Source organism: Eretmochelys imbricata, chromosome 2 (genome assembly GCF_965152235.1).
Source record: "Eretmochelys imbricata isolate rEreImb1 chromosome 2, rEreImb1.hap1, whole genome shotgun sequence".
Lineage (NCBI taxonomy): Eukaryota > Metazoa > Chordata > Testudines > Cheloniidae > Eretmochelys > Eretmochelys imbricata.
The window spans coordinates 202,797,240-202,823,667 of record NC_135573.1 but is presented as its reverse complement, the minus strand read 5'-3'; the positions used below and the strand labels follow the sequence as shown (position 1 = coordinate 202,823,667).

The 26,428-nt window shown below is 38.7% G+C and overlaps 1 protein-coding gene across 6 annotated transcripts in view; it reads right to left on the bottom strand.

The window, feature by feature from the left end:
- Window positions 1-1,369: 1,369 nt before the first annotated feature.
- The window catches only part of SATB1 (SATB homeobox 1), a 109,089-nt gene continuing 84,030 nt past the window's right edge, over window positions 1,370-26,428 (bottom strand). For 4 of the 6 annotated variants that reach the window (XM_077811287.1, XM_077811286.1, XM_077811290.1 and 1 more), the window contains exons 10-12: window positions 7,241-7,444; window positions 6,624-6,719; window positions 1,370-3,048 (exon numbers count right to left, since the gene is read on the bottom strand). In XM_077811287.1, the coding sequence (XP_077667413.1) occupies window positions 2,587-3,048; window positions 6,624-6,719; window positions 7,241-7,444 (762 nt within the window). In that variant the 3' untranslated portion in view covers window positions 1,370-2,586. The remainder of the gene's footprint in view (window positions 3,049-6,623; window positions 6,720-7,240; window positions 7,445-26,428) is intronic. The other 2 variants (XM_077811291.1, XM_077811292.1) reach the window with 2 other exon arrangements.

The window sequence follows — 26,428 nt, the reverse complement described above, 5'->3', positions numbered from 1 at the left end:
GGTGTGGTATCTGCTGTCTAAACCAGGGCATTAGAAATACGTACATAGTAATTTATAGAGTGCCAGGATATATGTTCCATAAACAACTGCCCCTCCCATCCCAACCACACCACAACATTTTAAATTATGCAGCCATACGCAGCCGTTACTGGTACACTTCACAGGCAGGTGAAGGCAGCTGATGTCACTCTTCACACTAATATGCTCAGGACCTGATTCTCCTCAGACTAAGTCAAGTCCATTGATTTAGCTAGTTATTCCTGATTTACACCAGTGAAAGGCCCTATCCACACTAGGGATTTGTCCTTATGCCAGCCAGCTGTGTAGGGATTTGAACTAGTAAAGCTTGCCCCTCCTTGAAACCAGGGGGAGCTCCACTGGTGCAAACAGTGGCTTCCTTGGTCTGCAGCTAGACTGATTGCTGGCTGCCAGTTGCTATCGTTGTGGCCACTCCCCTCAGTGACAGCACAATCAGGGCCCTAAAGGGAGCACCAGGAGACCAGAAACGCACACATTCTTGTGTCTGACTCATTTTAAGCATGCAGAGCAAAAAAACCTGTTTTGCTATCTACCCTGTCTCTCCTTAAAGAATCTAATATTGTTATAGGGGGAAATTTTCACAGACACAAATGACTGACTGCCAGTTGTAGCTTGGCAAATTATAATGGGGAAGATTTCCAAAGTTTTAGTTATTCCAGAACGATTACATTGAGTTTGCAAACTCATGTTAAAAATGGAACTCACTGGGGTTTTTGGACTTTTTGTTTTGTTAGGCTAATGAACTATGTAGTATTGTTCTTCAGCTGTGGAGTTTGATCTCACCTCCCCAGTACAGATCGTACAAGCCTAGGCATGAATTCAATGCCTATTAGTTATTACGGCTCTAACAACCACCTTATTAATGATCATTAAAACTGCTTTTGCCTAGTAAGGGATTGTTCTACACAAAGGCCATTTTTCCTATTTATTTTGTGACTAATGTTTATACCTTAGTGTAAGGAACAGTGTTAGCATAATTCAAGTACTATAAAATAAAACCAGCTGCATCCATTATACGTGCATTACTGCCAGGAATTGTACATATGTTTTTGCCTGATAGCCTCTTGACTCAATAATATCCTGCTATCTCTGCTGGGCAGGCAAGTTTTTAACCAAGAAAAGACAGGTTATGATTTTCATAATCAGACTGTGTTTCTTTTTAAAGTATGTTATCCAAATTCAAATTTTAAGAAGGTCATCTTAAAAAAGTGTTTGTGATTTTAACAATTGAAAAAAGTCATCTTCGAAGTGGTGGCAAGAAGGTACAACATGCACTTAGAGCAGAGATATTTCTTTGGGATATACACATAAGCAGACAAACCCTGCCATATCATACCATACAAACAATTTTAATTGTGTAGTTACAGTCAATAACCACTCCTAGTCAGAACATTTCTGCATAAAGAAAATTGTGATACACTTATAAAAACAGCCAGCTGTAACAAAATAACTGGTGTTTTCATAGCAATAAACTCATAAAAAAGAAATACACCTTTATACAGAAAATTTATACAGCTGTAGCTTTAAAATTGATTGTAAACCAAAGGAAGACACATTGCAAACATCAATTATTTTCACATTAATTGCATAAGTTTCTAAGGTGATCTATTAGTTTTATTTACCTAAGCTTATTTGCATGATAGTAAAAATTGCATACAACAATAAGAGTGAAGCTTATAGTATGAATTGCTTGGATAACATAGAGCACTTTTTATAGGCAACTGTGTAAAGCACATTTTCTCTATTTAAAACTTTTAAGACACTTTGTTTTACTGCCCATCAAAATACATTTATAAATAGAAAAAAAATCAGTATGATAACAAGAGAAGCAATATTACATTTAACGGAAACTTCCCAAAAAAATTAATTACAACATGACGCTGCAGGATCTACAAATAAATAGACTAAATTGTGTTTCACATTTTCTTTTCATTTTTTTAAAATCATATAACAATGAGAATAGAAAAAAAAAAATACAGTGACCTTTATTTCCAAAACAAAAACAAATCTGAATTACGGCAGTGCCATATAATACAAGGCATTTGTTGGCATATGTTATCTTTAAACTGCATTCCACAGTCTATAGTTCTTTTGTAACATACAATAGACCAAGAGTAACAAACTTTTCTTTTTTTAAATAAATGTGAGTTTCCAAAGACCAAGTGTGGAGTGTTACAGTAATAATTAAAAAAAAAAAAGAGAGAGAAAAACAAATCACAAAGGTTGTAATGCTTGTCTGAAGGCTCCAGAATCAAAATCACTGGTATCATGCTTATTGGGTACACCACAGTGTAGCCAGTGAACACAAATTAATATCAAACAATCCTCAACGCTTCATCTGTAGCTGCAAAGCAGTTTGTAAAACAGAGTAAAACATCTAGTGCAGTCTGCATTATTCTTTTCTTTTCCCCCCCAACTTTTGTGCAAGTTTTGGAAGATTCATTGACCAAACAATGAATGAGAGGTTTCTGACACAACGCAAGATGGAATTTTCGTTTCATTATTAAATACCAGTGGCACTGTTGAATGAAAATAATACTTTTTAGATCAGTCTTTCAATTCAGCATTAATCTCTGTGTTCCCTTCTACTGATAATTCTTCTTCTAGTTTCACTGAAAAAAGTGTGTTTGCATTTTTGTCTTGGATGCTATCTTCTAAATCCTTAAGCAACTCTTCCTCCTTGTATTCTGCAACATCCACCTCCAGCCCGGAATTGTCCTTCAGCTTCCCATGGTGCTTGAGATAATATCGCTGGTTCTGAAAGAACTTGATAATGGTGTACTTGGGTAGGTCAAGCTGAGCTGAGAGAGTCTGGATTGCTTCTTCGTCCGGATATAGGCCTACGTCTTGTATGAAACTCTGTAGGATTCCCAGGGCTTCAACAGAAATCTTTGTTCGTGGTCGGGGTTTCTGACGATTTTCATCCTCTGATTCAGCTGGTGATGCCACTGTTGGTTGCCTTGGTGGTAGTCTGGGACCTGGTTGCTGTTGCTGCTGCTGTTGCTGCTGCTGGAAGACAAAATAAATCATTTGGTAAATGTATTTTTGCTGATATTTTTATCCTACCCCACAAATCCAGATATCGAAGTTAAAAAGAAAGGCCCTGGAGATTTGAAAAAAGACTTACTATTGCCCAGTGAATCAGAATTAAAATACAAATTAGTTCCCCTCTCTGTGAACGGGTGGTGGGAGAAGGGGAGGAATATTGGTAAAATATTCAGGTCTTGTCTAGATTACGATTTGACGATATGGTGGTAGCACATGTTAGGTAACACTTTCTAACTAACATTTTAAGAGTCAAGTGCAGACGAGGCACGCTAACTTGAATGTCTGTTAAACTGGCAGAGTTAAAGCCTAGAGGTGGGCCTAGGATTTAACATGTTCGAGTCTACACTAGACTTGAAAATGTGTTCACTAATATATTCTCTCTTATTCTGACATGGCATTTTAAAATCCTAGTCTAGACAAGGACAAAAAAATAAAAAAAATAAATAATCAGGAGCTTGGAACTCCTCATTTCTAATCATCACCCTGACAGTACCTTTTTGTGTGACCTTGGGAAGGTCACTTAACCTGCCTGTGTTCCAATATCCCAACATACAAACTGGGAATAAACATACATACTTACCTCAATTGAGTTAATATTTATACAGTGCTAAGATACAAAATGCTAAATAAGTTGCGTTATTATTACTAGAAGTGAACATCCAGCATTCCAAAATGTCAAGCAATAAAATGACCCAGGATGCACATCACAGAGGAATATGACAAAGCAAATCAGGATGTAAATAATTAACAAGAGTTTAAAATGAAGGTTTGGAAGCAAGGAATTCAAAGACATTTTAAAAAGGTGATGCACTGAGCCCTAGGGACAGAAATGTTTTTCTCATCACCGGCTGGAGAACAGCACATTATAAGATCATGTTTAAATCAAAAGTGAATTTGTTAGCTACAGCTTTGGCTGAGAATTATGTTCCTTTACAGCACAAAAAGAATGGTTTAATAAGATATTTTGGATCAGCAAATTTCTTGTCATATGGTGCAATTTAAATAAAGTAATACTTATTGTCTTAAAAAGTGAACATTAGATAGATCTAGATTTTCTCTAATAGAATATTTTAATTGTTCTTATATAATGGTAAATTTAGATACAGACAGTGGCGAGCTGGAGCCAGCTCGCACGAACCGGTTGTTAACCCGCTTCCCTGCAGGGGGCGCTGAGGCTTTGATTGGCTCCGGCTGAGAAGTGATGTAATTCCTCCTCCGGCCGCCAGGGGCGCTGCGCTGCGGGATCCATGTGGGCTGCCGCCTGGCGCTGACCACAAGCCCTGTTGCTGCTCCCCCGACCCCTGGACCTGGAGCTCCCACTGCTGCCTGGTGGGTCCCCGGCTGCTCTGCTGGGCCTGGGCTGTGTCCTGCTACTCGGGCTGCTCTGAGCCGCTCTCCCCATAAGTGCCTGCAGCCAGCCCCTGCCCTGTATCCAGCCAACCCGTCTCCAGCCACCCCCGCACCCCCTGCCCGAAGCCAACCCTTGCTGCACGCACCCCCTGCCTTGCCCGCAGCCAGCCCCTGCCGCGCCCCTGCCCTGTCCACAGCCAGCCCGTCTCCAGCCACCCCCGCAACTCCTGCCCGCAGTCAGCCCCTGCCGCACCCCCATCCTATATCCAGCCAGCCCCTGCCGCACGCACCCCCTGCCCTGTCTCTAGCCGGCCCCTGCCCTGCCCGCATCAGCCCTGCACCCCCTGCCACACACACCCCCTGCCCTGTCTCCAGCCAGCCCATGCCGCACGCCCTGCCCTGTCTCCGGCCAATCCCTGCCGCACGCACCCGCCCTGCCCAAAGCCAGCCCCTGCCGCACCCCCACGCCCCCCATCTCCAGTCAACCCATGCCGAACCCCCCCGCACCCTCCGCCCTGCCCTGCCCGCAGCCAGCCCCGCACCCTCCTGTCTCCAGTCAGCTCTGTACCCCCTGCCTCCAGCTAGCCCTGGGCCATGCCCTTGTCTGCAGCTGGCCCCACTTCCACTGGTGCCCTGCAGTTCCCAGGGCAGTAACCCTGCACACCTGCTTCAATGAGGAGGGCAGGGAGCAGCTGGGAGCCACAGATGTGCACACCGTAGGGTGACCAGACAGCAAGTGTGAAAAATCAGGACAGAGGGTGGGGGAGGGGGGTAATAGGAGCCTATATAAGAAAAAGACCCCAAAATCGGGACTGTCCCTATAAAATCAGGACATCTGGTCACCCTAGCATACCCCCATGGAGTGGCGGAGACCCACACATGTGAAACGGAGCTCATTTCTAGTTCAGGTCCATCTTTTTAAAAAAAGAACTTTAGGTAGTGTTAACATACACCCATATTTTCCTGGACATGCCCGGCTTTTTGGTTCTTAAATTGCAGGAAAATACGGACGTATGGTAACCCTATTGGTACAAAAAATACATACTGTGGCACATCCCTTAAATCAGAACTTTTTATACGGAACCGATTGTTAAGATTTTGGCAGCTCATCACTGGATACAGATACTATAATTATGGCCCCAGTCCTGCTAATATTTATGCACATCCTTATCTTTATGCACTGCAAGTAGTCCCATTCTTGACTTAAGTCCCAAATAGACGTATGCCCCTACTCAAAGTGCTTAACTTTATGCATGTGCTTAAGTCTTAGCAGGATTAGGGCTTTTCAGAGTTAGCACATATATTAATTATACAATTGATGCATCTACAAACAATTACAGTATATAAAAAAATCCCTACCATACTGTAAATACAAATACAAAATACCCAATCTTGCAACCCTTATTCACACAAGTAGTCAGACTGATATAGTATAATGCAGCTACTCATGTGAGTAACATTTGGAAGATGAAGGACATAATTTTTATCAACAAAGCAAGCCAATCTGAGAAAGCAGCGTAATATTAGAATATTTATACCATGCATAAGCTTTTCCTTTTATCCCCCTAAGAAGTAATGTTATTAAAAACAATGTACATTTTCAAACAAATGCTGCTTTACTACTTAATACAGATATTTCTCTCTCTTTTTTGCTAAATCAAACAGTAAGTTTCCAGGCTTTCACAATTATTTTAGTACTCAATATCCTAAGGGATTGTCTTGTTCAGTTTGTTTTATCTTTAATACACACTCATGTTGTTTCTGGCTGCTGGATAACTCCATTCTTTGTAAATTTGTAAATATTTTTCCATATTGGTAATACAAGTGATCCACTAAGCCTCAGTGGAGGTTGGGAACTCTGAATGCTATGGGTATTTTCTGCCCTTTGGGGCAGCAGTTAAAGGCTGACCTCAGATCTTTGAGCTGACAAAGCTATTTAATTCCTTTTTGTTAAACGGACACATATTGGAACTATTCTACTACGTTTTGTGTGATAGTCTATCTGGTTCATGTGTTGGGATGCAGTGGAGCAGAGGGAAAACTACCTCCCCAGGTGAATATTGAGGCCTACCATGGCTAGTTCAATGAGCGTATCTTTTCTAAGTATATAGATAAGCTGTTTCTCGGTTATCTGGGAGTGGGTCCTGAAACCCTCTCCCTGACACATTTAACTCGTGCCAGCTCACCTGTGGAGCAGCACCCAGCCAAGGTCCAGTGGTCAGCAGGCCTGGTAAGAAAGCGCCTCTATGCTCTGCTTTCACAAGGGTGGTGGGAGAGGGGCTCTAAAGGAAAAACAAATAAACATTGACTCATCCCAAGTTTCAACTGGGAGTAAATGGGATGAGGAATTAGGTCTGGTCCCCCTCCCTCCATTTCTGCTTGAAGTGAACCATTGCTGCTGAGTATTTGAATCTATGGTACTTGGATTTTAAAAGACACCACTTAAAAATATCAGTTCCTTCCACTTTGTAGGTTATGTAAGTATCACAACTGAACAGAGTAATGCCATCTTTCTAATTCTGACCTCTAACGAAACTACGTGAGCCTAGCTAAGGATGTCTAAGATAAGTAATCAATTATTCCTCCTCCAATCAGATATATTTGACCCATCAGGTCTATGTAAGTAAGTTTGTATATGTTCACACTCTCCTTTTAATTGTGAAGGAAGATAGCAGTGCACTATTATCTTTTACTGAGAAACCTCTGTTTAGTCTGGCAGGAAGAAAAGAAACACTGATTTCCTTTGCTGTAGTTAAAGCTTTATTTACTTAGTGCTATATTGGATTGGCCAAGGTAAACTAACCTGAATCTGCTCTGCTGGAACATGGATAATGTGGGAAGGTCTGTCACCATGGTGATGAACTGCATTGCTTTCTTGTTCATAAATGGCATCTCGTTCAGGCTGAGGAAGACTGAGGAACCTTCGGATCATTGAAAGATTCTCCCATAGGGTCCTGTTTTCTGGTGAGGGATCTTCCTTCCAACGTAACAGTTCACAAAGCCACCCCTTGAAGATAACATCAAAGTATCATTTAATAAGGGACAGATTTTACTCTCATTTACACTTCATTTGGAGTGAATGGGGTTTTACAGGGACAAACAAGGGCTGAATTTGTACTTTTACATTGCCTCATTTCCCTCCCCGCCACTTTTCTTTGTCAGAAATTACTTTCATTTTAAATTCTGGAGGCCTCTCCTGAAATCTAAAGTAAACACTAAATGTGTCAAGAGTCTGTTATGTTATTTTACTATCACAAAATAGGAATTTTTTGCATAACATGTTTTCAGTAGTTTCACATACTTGCTATATATTAAACAAACAAATTGATCAAGGCAGTATCCCTTACATACTCCAAATATATAGTTAGTGTTCTGTTTCATCTAACTCCAGTATGTTCTTTCTTCTGTTTATTTTCTTTTATGTAAGCCAATATCCAGCTCAGGGTATTAAGAATGTATTTTAGTAGCTAGTAGATGATGTCTTCTGGCTGCCGCTTCTTATTTCTTCCCCCCCCCCCAATTCTAGTATGATAATTTTTCTTATTCAGAGTAAAAATACTTCAAAAATATCTCGTCTGTAGTTCTGCCTCATGTAAATTGTTATGATAAAGGAGTTCTATAATGTCCTTTTAAAAGAAAGGAATCCTTTGAGTAGACATTAAGTTATATCTTCTTCCTCATTGCTACATACAGAGGTGGCTCTGCAGGTGAACTTACCCCATATGATAACTTTATCTATTTCAGATCCTTTCCCTTTAAAACAGACTTTAAAATCAGATTCACAAGTTTGTTTGATATTGTGGATTTAAAAGGGGATATGTTCATAGGTGTGCACAGGAACATGCCCTTTACACCATTTCCAGATTATAGCAAATTATCTAAGAATGCACCCACTCCAACTCAGACATGTTCTAGGCAAACAGACTAAATGTATGACAAAAGACTGTCCCATGAGAAATGTAGCAATTGCTAATTTGCTTCAAAGACAGACATACAGTTTTATCTTGAACATTTAGCAACTGGTTTCTTATGGTACCTTAAAATTAAATCTGGGGTACTTTCTGCCTTGGTATTTAATGTTTGAAAGGAATAGCGCAGACACAAACTGGCTAATATAGTGTGCAGCAACAAAACATTACAAGTATACCGGACCCTCGCTAGAACGCGCGTATATATAGCGCAAATTTGCATATAACACGGTCGCGGCCATGGATCCCAAATGTAATTACTTTAATTGGAATTCATTTTAATGCGGTACCACGCATGGATCCCAAATCCAGTGTTCTAGCAAGGGTCTGGTGTATATAACATTCACAATTCTTTTTTTAGCTCAAGGATTTTTTTTAAACTAGCTCTATAAAATTTTATTTCTTAATGCTGTAAGTAAGATAATGTGATATTTTATTAGACCAACAAATAATACATTCAGAAACCTTTAGACCCCTTCTTCACGTACTCGTGGTTTACCCAGTTTACTATATTTTCTGTAGATACACTAACAATGGAAATTTAGATGTTCTTGGTGCCATACATACTTTGTCCAGAAGCTAATTTCAAAGTGTAGTTTTTAAAAAACTATTAAAGAAGAGAAAACAGTAGAAGTAAGTGATTTAATTCATCCTGTGTTATTTGGAGGGCTGAAAATTTAAAATATATGGTCTTGGTCACAGGTGGCAGATTAAACAATGGATATGGAGGAAAACATATGGAAATAATGAAAAATAAATGCTTTAAATAAATATGGTGGTAACACAGTTGAGAAACCGAAAACTTAAATAGGGCCAAATCCAGATTTGTGGTGAACAGGTACTCTGGGTAGAGAAGATAATGTATTAGAAAACTGTCCTTTGTGGAAAAAATGGGATAGAAATCCAACCTATTGCTCAAAAGAGTGCTAGTGAGAGAGAACGGCTACTGTGGTGTCCAGTGTAACATAGGCTAAGAGATCTAGTCTAGGAATCTGATTAGGAAATGTAGCCAGCTCCTTAGCACATACGCGATGATGTCCACCACATGCTAGATGGGGTTGAAGACATTTCCTTTTTAAAGCAGCAGCAGCAAAGTGCACCTAGCTGTACGTTTCTCCTGCCTGTCTTAAGGCATCATGCTGTATGGAGGTAGGTTAGTGCATGGACCACACATGCACTCAGCATCATGCTGCTCCTTCCAGTCTTCTGTGTATTTCATAGGCAGAGGGACAGTATTCTGCATTTTTTTAAATTATACAGCATCAGTTAAATTGATGGATAATGTAGGTTTTTGTTTAAAAAATTTCAAAATCCAATATTAATAAAAATACTGTGAAATTTGTAATTAAAAACAATGAAAATTGTCTTTCAAATATTTGCAGCCTGCGATGCTTCCCACCCAAAATGTGTGGCATTGTGCTAGTGATCCTGAAGCAGAAAATGAAACTGACAAGTCTGTTTATATCATAGGAAGCGAAAAAGAAAAAGAAACAAACTGCAGTTATCTAAGGTATAAGTAACAAAAGCAAAGACATTTGTTTTTTAGCCTGACACTGTCCATTAGAACCTGGGCATATGTGGTGAACATGTGGACCACAGATGTTCTTTAGGAAAGATTCATCACAATTATGCTGGCTTAACAAATATTTCAGAAAGAGAGCTTTGATTCACTTAAAATATTTTTTCCTCATATTGTCACTTCAGTGTTTCTATACATACTAGATTGATCCTTATTTTTATTAATTGCCCATGACTAACATAACATTTCCAGTAGTTTGCTATTAACCTTTGCCCTGAAATAATACCTCTAATTCCTTATCTAAAAATCATTTGATGAATTGTTAAGTTGAAGCGTGTCTCCTTAGCTTTCCAAGGAAATGCAGTGATTTTAAGAGACTGAAATCAGATGCTTCTTACAAACTATTTCAACCTGCAGCCATAGACTGCTATTCTAACAAAAGTGTCTATTTTTCCATTTTATTCTTCATGTATTTTAAAAGGAGCAGATAGACATTTTGTTGCCACATCTGTGTGGCAATATGGAAATAACCAATTTGTTTCTTCTAAAGTTACAAGGGTAAAAAAAAATTACTGGACTGATCTCTACTATGTATTTCTGAATACTTTTATAAAGCCTGATTTTATTAAGGTTTAAATGATGCAGGGGGTGAATCGGCACTAACAGAAGTTGTATGATCTAGCTCCCACAGGGGACCAAAATCACTGTTCCAACATCAGTTCTTTTAGACTAAAAAGTCATTAATATTTTACATATTTCCAGGTTCAGTGTTCTGTACCAGATAAATGCCTCAATCACAAAATTCAACACACAGAGAGGATGTGAGAAATGATTTTATAATATTTAGAAAAACAATTGGATGGACTTTGAAAACAAAAGATGTCATGGTTTTGAATCTGTTTTTACTTGGAGCAAAACATGAACAGATGTAGTTAATGTAGCTTTTAAATTTAGAAATGAACCCAACAGGGCCAAATTCTGCCCTTCTATGATAGTTTAAATCTGGAGTAATTGTATTGACTTTAATCAGGTTATTTCTTATTTACACCAGTATAACTTAGGGCAGAATTTGATTCACAGTTTTCATGTTTTATAGCTTCTCAAAATTATAGGACTATAAGATAATAGGCAAAAGACTTACTACTCAAATCAGATCACAACTGTTCTTTAGTGCATACAAAGCACAGTGAAGAAGCAGCAGCTTTTCAAAAATTAGGCCAATTCAAAAACAGCAAGCCTAAAAAACTAAAACATCCTTGGGAACAACCTAAACTTTAAACATAGCATGTTTGCCAGGCAATATTACACTGAATATAAAGAAGGTATAAGACAAAATATAAACATTTAGCTACATATAAATACACTTGTAGAACTTTCAGAATGTTACTACTTTTCAAACTGACAAAGTTTAATGTGACACCTTCTGTTCTAAAACCTTTGTTTCTATTCAAAATCACGCCTTTAGCTGCTATCAATCACTATGCTCTCCCTACTACTTAAAATACTAACATGGGCCCTGGATGAGCTGAAAATGCCATGCAGATGAATTCTGAGATAATATGTTCAAACCTGTTATATACAACACAAATCCTGTAAAGTTATGTATTGTAAACCTACATTTATTGAGAACTAAAAGTCTTAAATCCATCTGCCACAAAGGAAATACTGATATGCACTTTAGAGTAACCAAGAACCATCTGCAAAGGTCTTGCTACAGTAAGCAAAAAAATTAAAGATGCTAAACCTAAATATTATTAAAAAAAAAGTCTTCTGACTGACTTTTGGTTAGGATGTCATTAAAGAAACATAAGACATTAGAAAGCAGAGAAACTGCCAAACTATTGCAGGAAAAAAAGGAAAACACACGCAAAAAGATAACGACAAATGTTATAGTCCACAACAAATACCATTGTATGCTTATTTTAAAGAAAAATTCAGCAGTTCTAATCTCAATAGCCCAGTGATGTATTTTTCTGAAAATTTTAATTGTATCTGATTTAAATACAAATCCTGATCCTCACCCTTACTCTCACCTCCCACTTTCTAGCAAGACAATTTCTGATTTCCTCAGCACTTTCTTTTTTGAAGAAGTTGATAGAAGTCAATTAAACATGGAATAGGTAAGCACCAATTCTTATTATAATCAAGAAGGATTGCCTTTCTGCAACCAATCAACATTTGCTATGCAATTCCCTCCAGATCTGTGGCAGGGCTAGGAGGCTCACCTTATTTTTGACTGTGCCAAACATAACCAGTCTAGAAGGAAAGGAATTCAGTAAAGAGCAACTAAACTTCTTTGTTTGGTAAATCTATTAATGGTAAAAGGAATAAAATGACAAATACTTCTTACTGTATTAACTATCAAGGAATCAAATATATATTAAAAAAAGATTAGCTCTAACTTGAATTCTAAATGGCAAAACATTTTATATCATGTATGCTAAGATATGAAGAAGGTTCTTTCATATATTACATGCAGGAGTATTTTGTTGCAATCTCTGGGGTATATACACACTATAAAAATATATGGCATTAGAAGAAATCAGCCTAAATAGGGAGGTATTTGATACAAAACATTTTAGTGGAAAGCATGAATTACATTTCTGCATCCAGTATGAACAAGGATTAAAGTACATTATCCATTAAACAGTACTTCTAAACTCAAAAAATTCAGTATTGTAGACTAAACTACAGTAGGCATTTTGAATGAGCACATTTTCAGCAATAACTATAAAGCTAGCAATTTATCATTCAGCAAATAATTTTCTACTTTTAAAAGAATCTGTAAGTGTTACTTATGCTAATGAAGACCGTTTTTAATCTGCCCACAAACATGCTAATAGAGGGCAATTTTTTTTATTTACAAAGCTGAAGGCACTCAAGTGTAATTTCATATCAATGTTCTATAAACTGGGTAAAATGGGCTCTTAATCGTCTGAGCCACCAAAATCCTTCACCTTTAACACAAAGGCTTAAAGACAGAACAATAGATGCAAACTGATGAACTAAACTTCTAAAACTGACTTTCTCCCTTCAAATTCATTCAACTTGCTTTACAAATCTCATCTTTGTTAAAATGGCTTTGTTCATTGCCATTGATACTTCCATTACTTTTGCAGCTATGAAGGCAGAACCCATGTATAGGAAGGAAGAAATACAGGGTGGAAAGCACTATCACAGTGAATGTCTGTTTTCCTCAGGCTTTAACTTGTGAGCTGTTCATTGTGCAGGAAGGTTGCTTTTGCAAAAAGAAGTCATAATACTTTGAACAATGAGATACATAATGGTGGCAAAAGAGTACTGAAAGCATTTTAAATTATTTACTATGTTAAAAGGGTGAAATGGTACTTTAAATACATCAAATTTCATCATCTGGGCCATTTTTTGGTGGCAAAGTGGTATTGATCTTTCCAAATGCTTAAAATTAACTATTTCCAGAAGGTCATTATTTGATTAAAGACATTAAAGTTGAGGGCAAGAAATGATGCACTTTGTCTTCTTTCCCATTCAAATAATCATGTAATTTAATCAGAACTATCCCTTCATGTCCTGTAATAAAAATGTTTGTCTTAAGATATTGTTCTTTACCTAACATATTAACCTTTAAATGTTATGAAGTTCTTAAGAATAATCTTTGCTAGAGAAGATTCTTCCATAATGTAATGAGAGAAATCCCAACATTTAAATTGATAAGGATAAATTTCCTCTGTACATTGATTAGAAAATGCATTAAACCCTTCAACTATGATTTCTCAGTGTTCAACAGAACCTAGAAATTCAGAGTTCTGAATAACCAAATTTTACATACAGTATTTTGAAGCAAAAATGTGCCAACTATTAAATATATTGCTCCAACGTTAATAAACATAGTAAAATGGAACTATAAACTTGAGGTAAAGTTATATAAAAACATTTCAGTTGGCATTAATTTTGTATTTGAGAAATATTCTATTTTTACTAAAGAACATGTAGTAGTAAAAATTTAAGGTTCATCACAAATTCATTTTTGGGCTGAGGCCATTTAAATTTTACTTGTTACTGGGTGAAATCCTATGGGTTTATTCAGGACGTCACACTAGATGATCACACATGTTCCCTTATGGCCTTAAAATGCATGAATCTACTTTTGGAATTTCCTAAAATCTGAAAGCCTATTTCCAGATAGAAGCAGGCCTGGCTGTAGTCCTATTGATGGTTTGATGTGGAAGGAGAGGTCAGACCCAGTTGTCCCTTACCTAGGCTTTTCTCTGGTGTTCAGATCTAGGTTTTACTTGTCAAATAAGGTTACCTTTCTCTGGCAACTTTGTAGCAAGCAGGAATGGGAAAGAGCTCCTTCTCTTGAGATGGCTAGTTGGCTATGCTGGAGTAAGGAACACATGCTTGTCTTGTGTGTGTTGTCAGATATCACTTTATCGAGCTTCCTCTCACACAAGGTTCCATCTAAGAATTTAAGGCTCAGAGGATTTAATTTGAATAATTGACTGCTGACCAAGCCTGTTTAAGCCTGGCCATTGAGTTAACTGCCCTGGCTTTCACTGCCAATCTATCCACCACTAACACAGTAGGGATGTTTTCTTTACTATTAACTTGTATTCACCCTGGTTTCCACTCCTTCCTAATGTTTCTTTGATAGAGGAGTAGGAAATTGTTTTAGTTTTGGATGGGAGACATTCTGTATTTATCCTGCTCATCCTTTTACAGATGCATCTTGTTTCTGGCCATCACCTTTTCTCTCTAGTTTCAGACACGTTTTTGAGGGTTCTCAGAAAGGGTTATTGTTATCCAAAGCTGATAGTTTCTCTTCTTCAAAGGACTGAGCTAGAGCTTGTGAAAGGAGAATTTGCAGGGATTTTTACTTTTGCCCTTTGGGGGACGGTAGGTGTCCCCATCAGAGGAGAGGTCATTTTTCTTGCACTTTAGGGGGCTTAGACCTGGAGCTGGGGGCAGACAGGGGTCCATCTGTGTGCTTTTTACTCTCCAAACTAAATTGAGAGGAAATGTAGATGAAATTCAAGAAACTGGGATAGCACACAGGGATTTTTATCTATAGAGGTGAATTGTACTAAAGGAAAGGTGGACTTTTGGACTAGCCTTGGAGACTCCTACTTGGTGAAGATGTTAATATTTGCAGTCTTGAGAGCAGAGGAAAATAGACCTTCCCTTGTGGAGGTCTCTCTGGAGGAGTACTAGCTAGTGTCGAGGGATAGAGAAGTCACAATAAGCTGTAAGCACGGCAAACCTCTTCCCTCGGCAAAGTGAAAGTCCATGAGCTGGAAGCCATCATGACTGAGCTCCCCTCCTGTGTCTCCTTAGAAGGTCTCCTCATAGACACAGCACATCTTGACTTTGGTTTGCTGTATTTGGCCTGCTCTGATAATTGGGGAACTAGGAGAGGAGCCTGGCAAGTAGTCCCTGTTTGAGAAATAAAGCCCCTGAAACTTTGGCTCCCAGAGAAAAAGCGTAGCAAAAGTGATTTTGCTTGCTGTGACCCCCATTAAGCTTTAGAAGATAGTCAAGGTGCAAGAGGCAGAAAAATCTGCTGTGAGGGCGGAAGGGGTGGGACCAAGTCCTGGAAACTCATGGACAAGCCTAAAACTAGTATAGCACTTAAGGAAGCATAATGTAACCGAAGTACCTCAGTTGGAGAGTGTGGTCAGGATCCAGAAATGCTCTGTATGAAAACAGGGAAATGTGGCTGCACAAGTACATAACCAGTAACAAAGGGTCCATAATTTAAAAGAACTGATTAAAACAAGTTCTCTTACAACTTGGCTTTTTGTTTAAATGTCTCAATGAGATCTAAAAAAAACAAACTAAGTTTGAAGTTTCTAGGATCTTCAGTATATGAGTTATCCAAATTTGAACTGCTATATTTTAGTCATCTATTCTCTCATACTATATATTACTCTGCCTGTACAGTCACTCCCTTCTTTCCTGTATCTACATACATTTGCAGCATTTGTTCCAGCACTGAATTTTCCAACTGGAACTGTACCCAAATAAATAAATTTTTTTTTTTTTTTGCAATGCCAGCCTGTTAAGAAAATGACAGGTCATACCTCATGTTTTAGGCCTTTGTGGAAACAAATACATTTCACCTGCTGTTCAGCATGATTTACAAAGTTTGTTTAACGTAAAAAAGCATATATATGATCTTGTTGACTGTCCGTTTGTTTGCCTTATGAACCCACTACAGCCACATCCTCCCTAGTATACTATACTTCTGGGCCACTTTTAATAGTATGTGTGGACAGGAGATGAGAATTCTCTTAGGGAGCATATAATATTGTCCTGGTCCCCTTTACAGGGGGATGCATTGTAAAGGCTGTCAAAGTTCTGTGTGAATTTGAATTAGATTTTTTTTTTAAGCTCTTATAAGAATAGATGAATAGGCATAAAATGCTTTCTAGAGAAACTAAGGTCTATTACATGAAGGGCAATGGGCTACTTGATTTTTTGGAAAATGGAAATAGGCAAACAGCTTTCATGACCAAAGTTTCCTAATACTGCACTAGCGTGTTTTTGCCAGTCAGAGCCTTTTTAATGAGTTTATTATTGTCTTTTCAAAGTTTATGAAATTAGTTTGTGTGTGTCTGCAAAATTCACAATTTATTCATTTCTGACTGCTGTTCTGTCATTCAGTAAATAGAGATTGCTCTTCAGTATATTATATGACCTCTATCAATCTAGCTGAACAAGAACTTCACGCTTCCTCTTGAGGGTAGGCCTTCAATATAGCAGGGATGAGAGGTGTCACCACAAGACCATCTTACAAATACAATTTTAAGAGAGACAACCTGAGGGTTTCTTCTCTGCTCTTTAGACTTTCTCCAATCCAAAAGAGGACTACCGCTGTTTCTTTGTTACATAAGCTGACTGATTCCATTGCATCAGCTACTGGGATTTCCCCAACCCTAAATCAGGAAATTTGAAACTGATCATATGGAAGCGTTAATGGCATCTATGCACTTATTTTACAGTTTAACGGAATCACTAGAACACAGATTGGTTACTTATTCATTATTAACTCTTCAGTTGCACCAACCCAAAGTTTTCATGTTTTAGGATTTTTTTTAAAATGATCACTCCTGATAGTTCTGTCAAAAAGGTTGGTTTCTTTATTTATTATATTGGCTTTTGTTGCCAGAGGATCAGCAAAAAGGGTGAGCCTGGATGTGATCAGCTGTGATTAAATAAATAAATAAATCAATATGTAGCTGTCAGTACAACAGATGGGAATTAGTATAGAAGAACTTATAGGGCTTGTCGGAAGAGAGGTAAACTTCAAAGATAAGGGATTCATTTTTTTCAGCTAGAGAAGGATGAAGAAATTGATGTTCCTGTTTCTCGAGGTATCATATTTAAATCTATTAACCAGTCACATCATCTTGCAGTTCTAATCTGTTACAGCACCCTCCCTTTGATGTGAAAAAACCCAGCTAATAGTGGTACATAATGGTATTTTGTGTACACTTTTTCCTGGCATACTTCAAAATAAAAATTTCCCCTCCAATCCCATGTGTGCATCTTTAACACCTGTCCACCAGAAACTTACAAAAATGCCACCAACTTCAATTCATATTTGTATTTTTTTTTAAATAAAAATATATAATTTTTAACAAAATAAGGAAATGGAATGTTAAAGTAGAAAATTCATTTATAGCCAGCAGGTGAGAAAGAAAAGAAAGAAACTGCATATAATTAGCTAGCTGGCTATTGTCCCGATCCTGCAAGCTACTTTGTGCAGGCAGACCCCTGGGCTTACTTGGATCCACGATGAAATCAGGGTGAGCGATACCGGGGGCAAGGACCCAGCCTCATAGAGCAGGATCAAGGCCTAAAACTGTATCAGATATGTACCCTCCATATACACATGCACTTATGGGAGAAAAAATTCTGTGCCTAACTAAAAATGTAATTATTCAACTCGTTTTGTACTCAGCTATAAAAGTAATCTAAATTAAGAGCTGCCCCCAAACTTAGTTCCCTATCTCTCAGCCTCCTCCACTTTTCTTTTCCAACTATATTTTTCTTCACTTCATTACAAATAGCAATGATAGGCACAAGCCCTAATCAAAAATATAATAAGCATTCTTTTGCAAACCTTATATAAAATGCAACTATATTCATATGTAAAAAGACAAAGAAAAAAAGGAAAAATAATAATGGATTGTAAAAAAAAAAAAAAAAAAGGTAGGTGATGCTTTATTCTTCTTTCTTTTCCATCATTCTTTCTTCCACACATACAATACAAACGGCACTGTAAGCACCAACTACACGAGACAAAAAGGTGTTTAAAAATCAAAACAACAAAAAACAACTGCCAATTTGTTAATAAAGTCAGCCTTAGTCTGGTGCATTACCCTTTACACTGTAGGGCTATAAAATGGGTCACTGGGTTTCACAGAAGGGTGACTGGAAAATACAACCCCACATCCCTTACATATAGTGCTGAAGGAATTGGCGGCTGTGATTGCAGAGCCATTGGCCATTATCTTTGAAAACTCGTGGCGAACGAGGGAAGTCCCGGATGACTGGAAAAAGGCTAATGTAGTGCCAATCTTTAAAAAAGGGAAGGAGGATGATCCTGGGAACTACAGGCCAGTCAGCCTCACCTCAGTCCCTGGAAAAATCCTGGAGCAGGTCCTCAAAGAATCAATCCTGATGCACTTGCATGAGAGGAAAGTGATCAGGAACAGCCAGCATGGATTCACCAAGGGAAGGTCATGCCTGACTAATCTAATCGCCTTTTATGATGAGATTACTGGTTCTGTGGATGAAGGGAAAGCAGTGGATGTATTGTTTCTTGACTTTAGCAAAGCTTTTGACACGGTCTCCCACAGTATTCTTGTCAGCAAGTTAAGGAAGAATGGGCTGGATGAATGCACTATAAGGTGGGTAGAAAGCTGGCTAGATTGTTGGGCTCAACAGGTAGTGATCAATGGCTCCATGTCTAGTTGGCAGCCGGTATCAAGTGGAGTGCCCCAAGGGTCGGTCCTGGGGCCGGTTTTGTTCAATATCTTCATAAATGATCTGGAGGATGGTGTGGATTGCACTCTCAGCAAATTTGCGGATGATACTAAACTGGGAGGAGTGGTAGATACGCTGGAGGGCAGGGATAGGATACAGAAGGACCTAGACAAATTGGAGGATTGGGCCAAAAGAAATCTGATGAGGTTCAATAAGGATAAGTGCAGGGTCCTGCACTTAGGATGGAAGAATCCAATGCACCGCTACAGACTAGGGACCGAATGGCTAGGCAGCAGTTCTGCGGAAAAGGACCTAGGGGTGACAGTGGACGAGAAGCTGGATATGAGTCAGCAGTGTGCCCTTGTTGCCAAGAAGGCCAATGGCATTTTGGGATGTATAAGTAGGGGCATAGCGAGCAGATCGAGGGACGTGATCGTTCCCCTCTATTCGACATTGGTGAGGCCTCATCTGGAGTACTGTGTCCAGTTTTGGGCCCCGCACTACAAGAAGGATGTGGATAAATTGGAGAGAGTCCAGCGAAGGGCAACAAAAATGATTAGGGGTCTAGAACACATGACTTATGAGGAGAGGCTGAGGGAGCTGGGATTGTTTAGCCTGCAGAAGAGAAGAATGAGGGGGGATTTGATAGCTGCTTTCAACTACCTGAAAGGGGGTTCCAAAGAGGATGGCTCTAGACTGTTCTCAATGATAGCAGATGACAGAACGAGGAGTAATGGTCTCAAGTTGCAGTGGGGGAGGTTTAGATTGGATATTAGGAAAAACTTTTTCACTAAGAGGGTGGTGAAACACTGGAATGCGTTACCTAGGGAGGTGGTAGAATCTCCTTCCTTAGAGGTTTTTAAGGTCAGGCTTGACAAAGCCCTGGCTGGGATGATTTAACTGGGAATTGGTCCTGCTTCGAGCAGGGGGTTGGACTAGATGACCTTCAGGGGTCCCTTCCAACCCTGATATTCTATGATTCTATGATATACTGAAGAGAAGTTGCATGTAAAAGGGCCTGATTTCATGGCAATAGCACGGCTTCCCTCCATAGAACTGAAAAAAAAACTACCAATATGCTTAGTGGCCCCTATATTTATTTTTCAAATGTGCCAAGAATTTTTCTTTGGCTGCTAGACCTACAGTTGAGTTAACCAGGAGTCTTTAAACAGAAGAGGTCTGGCGATTTTTTCAAACCTTTTTACCACTAACAACTTAAAAGCGAACAGCAAATGTTTATTATTAAGTTACTTATAGAGGTTGAACATTTGCTTCTTTGGAAAGGCCTTTGGTAAACAGACCTTGGGGACAGAAGAGCCACTTTCAAAAAATAACTCACATGTTCTTCTTAAAAAAAAAAAAAACGCACAAAAAGCCCTAAAACGAAAAAAGGTTCATAATCCTTCTTTCTAGAAATTCATTCTTTCCTCATAGAAAAATGAACTACCAATTGAAGAATGAGTCCAGATCCCTACAATTTTCAAAAACATTTTAAACTACAACTTTCAGTTTGACTGGGATAATTTTCCAGTAAGTTACATCACCCCACAAAAAGAGCATATCCCAAAACATATTTCCATTCACCACTTGCCATATTCTTGACCCAAGTCTCAATTTTTTAACAGCTCCATATATGCATATTTAAATTAGACATTTAAATATTCCTGAACAAATTCCTTCTATATTCCCTTTTGGAACAGGGTATATTCAGTGGTTTTCAGTTTCTGAATAAATGGCACCTCATGCTATTAAAATATGACAACATCTCAGTTAAGATGATGAGGGTAAAAGTTGTAAGAAAGAAAACGTTTCTCCAACTTCTCCTCCAGGTTCTGCTGATATAGACATTTTACTACAGCCAAGGTCAGAGAACTTAGCAATGCCAGCTGTCTCAAGGCCCCTTAGAACCTCTTTAAAATGAAGATCTTAGGAGATGGTGAAGCTCCAAACAGATGAGAAGGCGACAGTGATGAGAACATATATCCCACATATGATAAGGAAAAGGCCTCTGCTTATCACATGGTGCCTGGGAGAGTGGGAAGCTGGGTCAAAAGTAAAATAAGGGGAAGGGTCTGTTCTCCTTCCTCCTGACTGGCCAAGGCAGGGAAAGCCTACGGGAACTGTCTCCCAATGTTTTCAAGTACTTTGCTTCTGTTTGGTGAACTCTAATAAAAGCCTGGAGGAAAGGCCCTTAAAAAGACTAATGCTTGGATCTTTATTTCCCTTCCCTAGCTAATGAAACTGCCTACCAGCTCACACTATCACTTCTGGATGTCTTCACAAATGCATCTTCCTCTAAGATTTCCTCCACTGAGTCACTTGTCCGGCGGTACTAAGCCAGGTAAGTTTCGTTCCTTATATTTATTTCCACCCAATGGCATTTATTTTGAGTTTCATGCAAAAGCGAATAGTTCCAGTGATGTCTGGTAATAAATCTTAAAATCAGGAGCAGCTAGGTGTCACCTGAAGCTGAACAAAGTGAATCTCTTTTCTTAGGCCAACTCTTTCCTCATATTAAATCAGGGTAGCAAATCATTAATTAAAGGTGAACCAAAAATGAAGTTACACTTGAGCCTTTCACAGCCTGTTTGTTTTTGTGTTTAATGTAGTTGGAGGAAGTTCCTGTATCTACAACATTCCCCATTACTTACCAGAGACATTAATATCCTGATTCAGTAAGGTACTCAAGCATGTGCCTAACTCTAAGCATGTGAATAAGGACACTGAAGTTTCTGATGTTTAAATACCTTGCTGAATTGGAGCCTAAAGCTTTAGAGAATTCTACTGAGGACCATTTAAGGTCTCATCGATTTTTAATTTGCCTCTCAAATACCACCCTGGTGTAACCTGAGAAGTGACAGAACATTATACTATACAGAATAAAGATGAGTTGATCACTGAATATCAATTTGGATAAATATTTGTGAACTGGGATTCCCCCTACACCTGCTGTGTCACTTGTGTTAGTCTATCCATTGGAATAGTTTGGATATGCTATATTCAAATTCTGAAATATGGGCAAGTTAAATTTGGAGGATAGCAAAAATATGCAATATGAAAATCTATTTAATTTAATTCAATTGAATTCAGATCAACAAAATTTTGTCCCCTTTCATTAGGGCTAAGAATCCTACAATATTCTTTTCAGTGCTAACAATTTTTAGCTATACAGCTTATAAAGGACAGGAAATACAGATCTATACTCTCCAACCTCTGTTCGCTTTAATTTGGATCTGTCAATCCTCTATTAAATTGCTTCTCAAAATGCCATATAAAGGCCCAGCAAACATTATCACTTTCACAGAAATTCCTTCTTTGTATTAATATACTTGTACAATCAAATTTCTCAGTCTCAGAAATAAAATTCTCCCCGATCACTATTTTCCCCTCAAACGGTATAGAAAACAACAAGAGTTGGACAAACGCTCAGTTAATCTAGTACTTAGTCTAGCCCATTTCCAGGCATTATTGATTAGGATCACTAACGCCTTAACTTCTTTGCAGAATCTTTAATTATATTTGCATCTGACCTCAGTGTACCATTAATACTAGCTCACGAAGGCTTTTTCTGTTTTTTACCTCTTCCTGTTACAATAATATACTGTCTGCTTATTAACCTCTTTTTTTTCACGTCTACTACATGAAGGCCAAAAATCACTGATGCATGGTGAAAAGGGAGGTAACGAAACGGAGTGATCCAGAACACAGATACTCTTTCTGAAGTGAAGTGGGAGACTGCTCCGTCTTGCTTCTCACCTCTGATATGGATGCAGCACCAACCTATCAGATTATAAAATCAGCAGTGCCTCTGACTAGGGCTGTTCTCTCTCTACTGCCCTATGCAAGTGTGTCTAGCAGAATAGTAAGCAGAGTGCCAGTCAGAGGCATTTTAGGAGGAGAGCTTCTACCCTGCTGAAATGGGGGAAGATTGTGTGAGTGCCAGCTAGAACAGAGGGTGCTTGTACAAAAGGAGTGGTGTATGCACCTCGGTTGGGGTGACTATTTTACAGGCAGGCTCGTGCATAGAGGTGGCAACAGGGGAGCAGAGAGAGAGATGGAAAGAGTTTGTGGTAAGGATGTGTGTGGAAGAGAAACAGGGGACATAGTAATGTGAAGGGGTAAGGGAGGGATAAAAGGACAGACATAACCAGGGGAATTAGTCAAGGATGACAACAGGGAAACAAAACAGAAGGTGAGGATGCAGAAAAAGAGGGAGAGATTAAGAAAATCTATCCTGCCAGAAACAGCACCTCTTGTCAGACAGCAGGTGCTGCCTCGGGAAGAGCTGATTTATGCATCTGGAAGTGTAGGAGCCAAAACACTTTACCTAAATAGGAAAAAATTAAAAATAAAGCAACTGAAAAAGGAGGGGGAAAGGGTGTCACCCTCATTTTTTGGCATTAACAGACTTCCAGATTGCATTAATTTTTCATATATTTTCTGAGAATGAGAGGAGGATCTCTGGACCTTCTGTAGAAACCTTAAACAATTCAGTTTCTTTCCTGGTTATCTCTTCTCAGCTGAATCCTTCCTTACCCTCCCCTTTACGCCGCCACCAATTGAATTCTGAATTAGATATATGGCCAGAACCTCCAATAGTTCTTTGCTGGGGCTCTTCTGATGGATCCACTGGGTCAGATTCTTCATTAGTGCAGCCATTCTACACAACCCTCCTTGGGGTATTCTAGTCATAGAGATGGTAGATCCAGCCCTATGAGGATCATTCCACAGCTAAGAGATCTTTCAGTGACATAGAGCCAGCATACAGGCTCCTTTGTCACTGTCCTTTCTTGCTATCAAGATGGGGAGCATGGCTGAAGAAAGGGGACATCGCTGAGACACCCACTGATTCCTAGCTATAGTTTCAGCCCTCCTGCTGCCATGAACAGCCTATATACATTAGAGCAGTCCTCCAGCTGTTCTACCTCAGCACAGAAGGACTTGCCATGCATGCAGTGCCCTGTGTTATGTGCACCTTGGCTGGCCCTAAGATTCTGGCTCATTGTGCCTCCAAGAAGTTCTCCTCCTCCACCTACCAATTTAGCTCATTTTGAATATTTTACTATTTGTACCACAGTTCCCACACTACCAAAATAACCACTCCACCACTAAATGACTGACAAAGGATATAGGATAAATGAACCTTTAATTCATGACAAATGTTCACCTACCATAGAAGCAGTGTCTAAATGAGAACAGACTTCATGCAAGTGGTATTATGTATAATACCACTCACCTTAGGAGAGCATGCCCATACATCTACCAGTCACAACTACCCAACGAGCCTACTCAATTCCACTCCTGTCCATTACATAATTTTTCTTGTTATAAGAATTGTTTCAACCCTTATAAATAAAAACTTCTCAAAATTACATAACAGGAACCCTAAATGGAAAAAAAAATGCCAACAAAGTGATCTAGTTATAAGTAGACAGTTTAAAACTAATCTAACCATCATGAAAACTTTAAGTCAAAAAATTGACTGGAAAATTGGGTTATTGACAAAAAAAATTCTGCAGGTAGTTTTTTATTTCCTTGAAAATATTTGAGGTTTTTTCCATTTGATACTTGATTTTTTCCCCTTTGGGCAGTTTTTGGCCAAAAAAAATTAAGTTCCCAGTTGCCAATGAACAACATTTTAATTTTTTGCATTTTGGGATAAAAATTAGAATTTTATTTTTATCAAAATTGTGTTTTCTGACCAGCTCTATTTTTAGTCCACCTCAAAATCAAAACTAGAAATTTCCTAGCACATCATTTTTAAAACAGCACGTTAGTACCTTTTTTTAAAAAAAAAGGGAGCAGAGATAAAAAAGTAAGAAAGAACGAGATGAAAATCAGTGAAAGCATATTCTTGTTTCATTTCTTTGTGTAAGCAAGGAGGATTTCCAATAAAAGTCCTGAGCAAATGACCTTCAGTAAAACAATCTTGCACAATTAGACAATGTCTCTGTTTTCCTATACAGACTTTGATTTCACCTTCTTTACAGTGAAAACCACACCTTAAAAAAAAAAAGGGAGAGGGAAGGAAACAACAAACAACAACAAAAAAGCCTGAAATTTTAGTTACACCACATGTGGTTTTCATTTGTAAAAAATGAACAAGCTGTTTGTGGTTAAACTGTCTAATCTGCTGTTATCAATCTAGCGCTGCATTCAAGATTTACAGGATACATCAGCTTCTGTGCCACATTAGCTGTAAAAGGGAGAAGGGTGGGAGGAAAAAGGAGGAGGAGAGAGTTTATCCTGAGGAATAATATTTCCAATGCAGCCACACTCACACTACATCTGGTTGTGCTGGTAGCGGCAGTTAAATTGAAATATTTCACAGCGTGTGTCAGAAACATGCAGAATGGTAATTATGACAGATCTGATTAAGCCTGAGTGCCACTAGCTCCCTGGCCAGCTCCGGTTGTGCAGGTGTGACCTTGTGCGTGCCTGCGTGTGTAAATAAAATTAATTACAAGCGAGAGGGCGAAGGCTTCAGTGACATCACAAAGCGGAGAAACTCCCAAGGGGGAGACCTAATGGAATATTTTCCCTCAGTCTAATAATACAGTTCATATTGACTTGAGGTAATTAGTGGGATCATTAAAGCAGTTTTCCCGGCGTATTTGGCTGCCTGATCAGATTAGTGAAAATGTTCTTCAGAACAAGCCCTGTGTGGTCTGCCAAAGGAGGAGGAAATAAAAAGCAACAAAGCATATTTTAGAATGATAAGCAGTGCTGGACTTTCAGTCCTGCAAAATGCTGTACTGATCTCTGGAGTCTAGAAATCCTACTGTCTTGACCCTTTCAATTCTTCCATACAACTTGCACATGCTCCTGCTTCGTACAGGCTAATTTCCACGAACACCTTCACTATTTAAAACTGGATAAAAGGCATCTTCACTGATCGTTTTAAAATGACTAGGTTCAATAATTGGAGGGGAACCACGAAAAACAAATATAAACAGAGCTTGATAAAAAATAGATTACATTGGTTTCAAAATTGGTAATATTTTGAGTTCATAATAGGCTTAGCATAGCAAAAAAAGTTTTAAAAAAATAGGTCTTCCATTTTAACAGAACATAGAGCCCTGAACAAGAAATGGACCATTTGTTTAAAAACACTCTATTGAGCATGCTCTATCTTGCAAATGGAATATGCCAAGCTCTGTCACAGATGGCAGGCTTTGACAGTTCCCATCCGTAGCGTCGATACTCGACAGTTCAGCACAAGATCAGTGACATTCTGTCTCATTAGAGCCACGCTAATTATCACAGCTAGTTTCAGGGGAAACCATGTGTTGCAATGGTCAATTTGAAGGAGTCTGTGCATCAACAAACTGGTAATAAGGATCAGACACCTTATTATATGACAGCATGCTGCCTATGATCTGATTTACTGAATCAGAGGTAGTGAGGCAACAGTGAAGCCTGATGGGTTGTGGAACAGCGTGTACACAATGCATGTCTAAAACATGCTTCTAAAAAAGGAATTACACAAATATTATACATAAAGATTCCAAAACTGTGAAGTCATAATAATTAA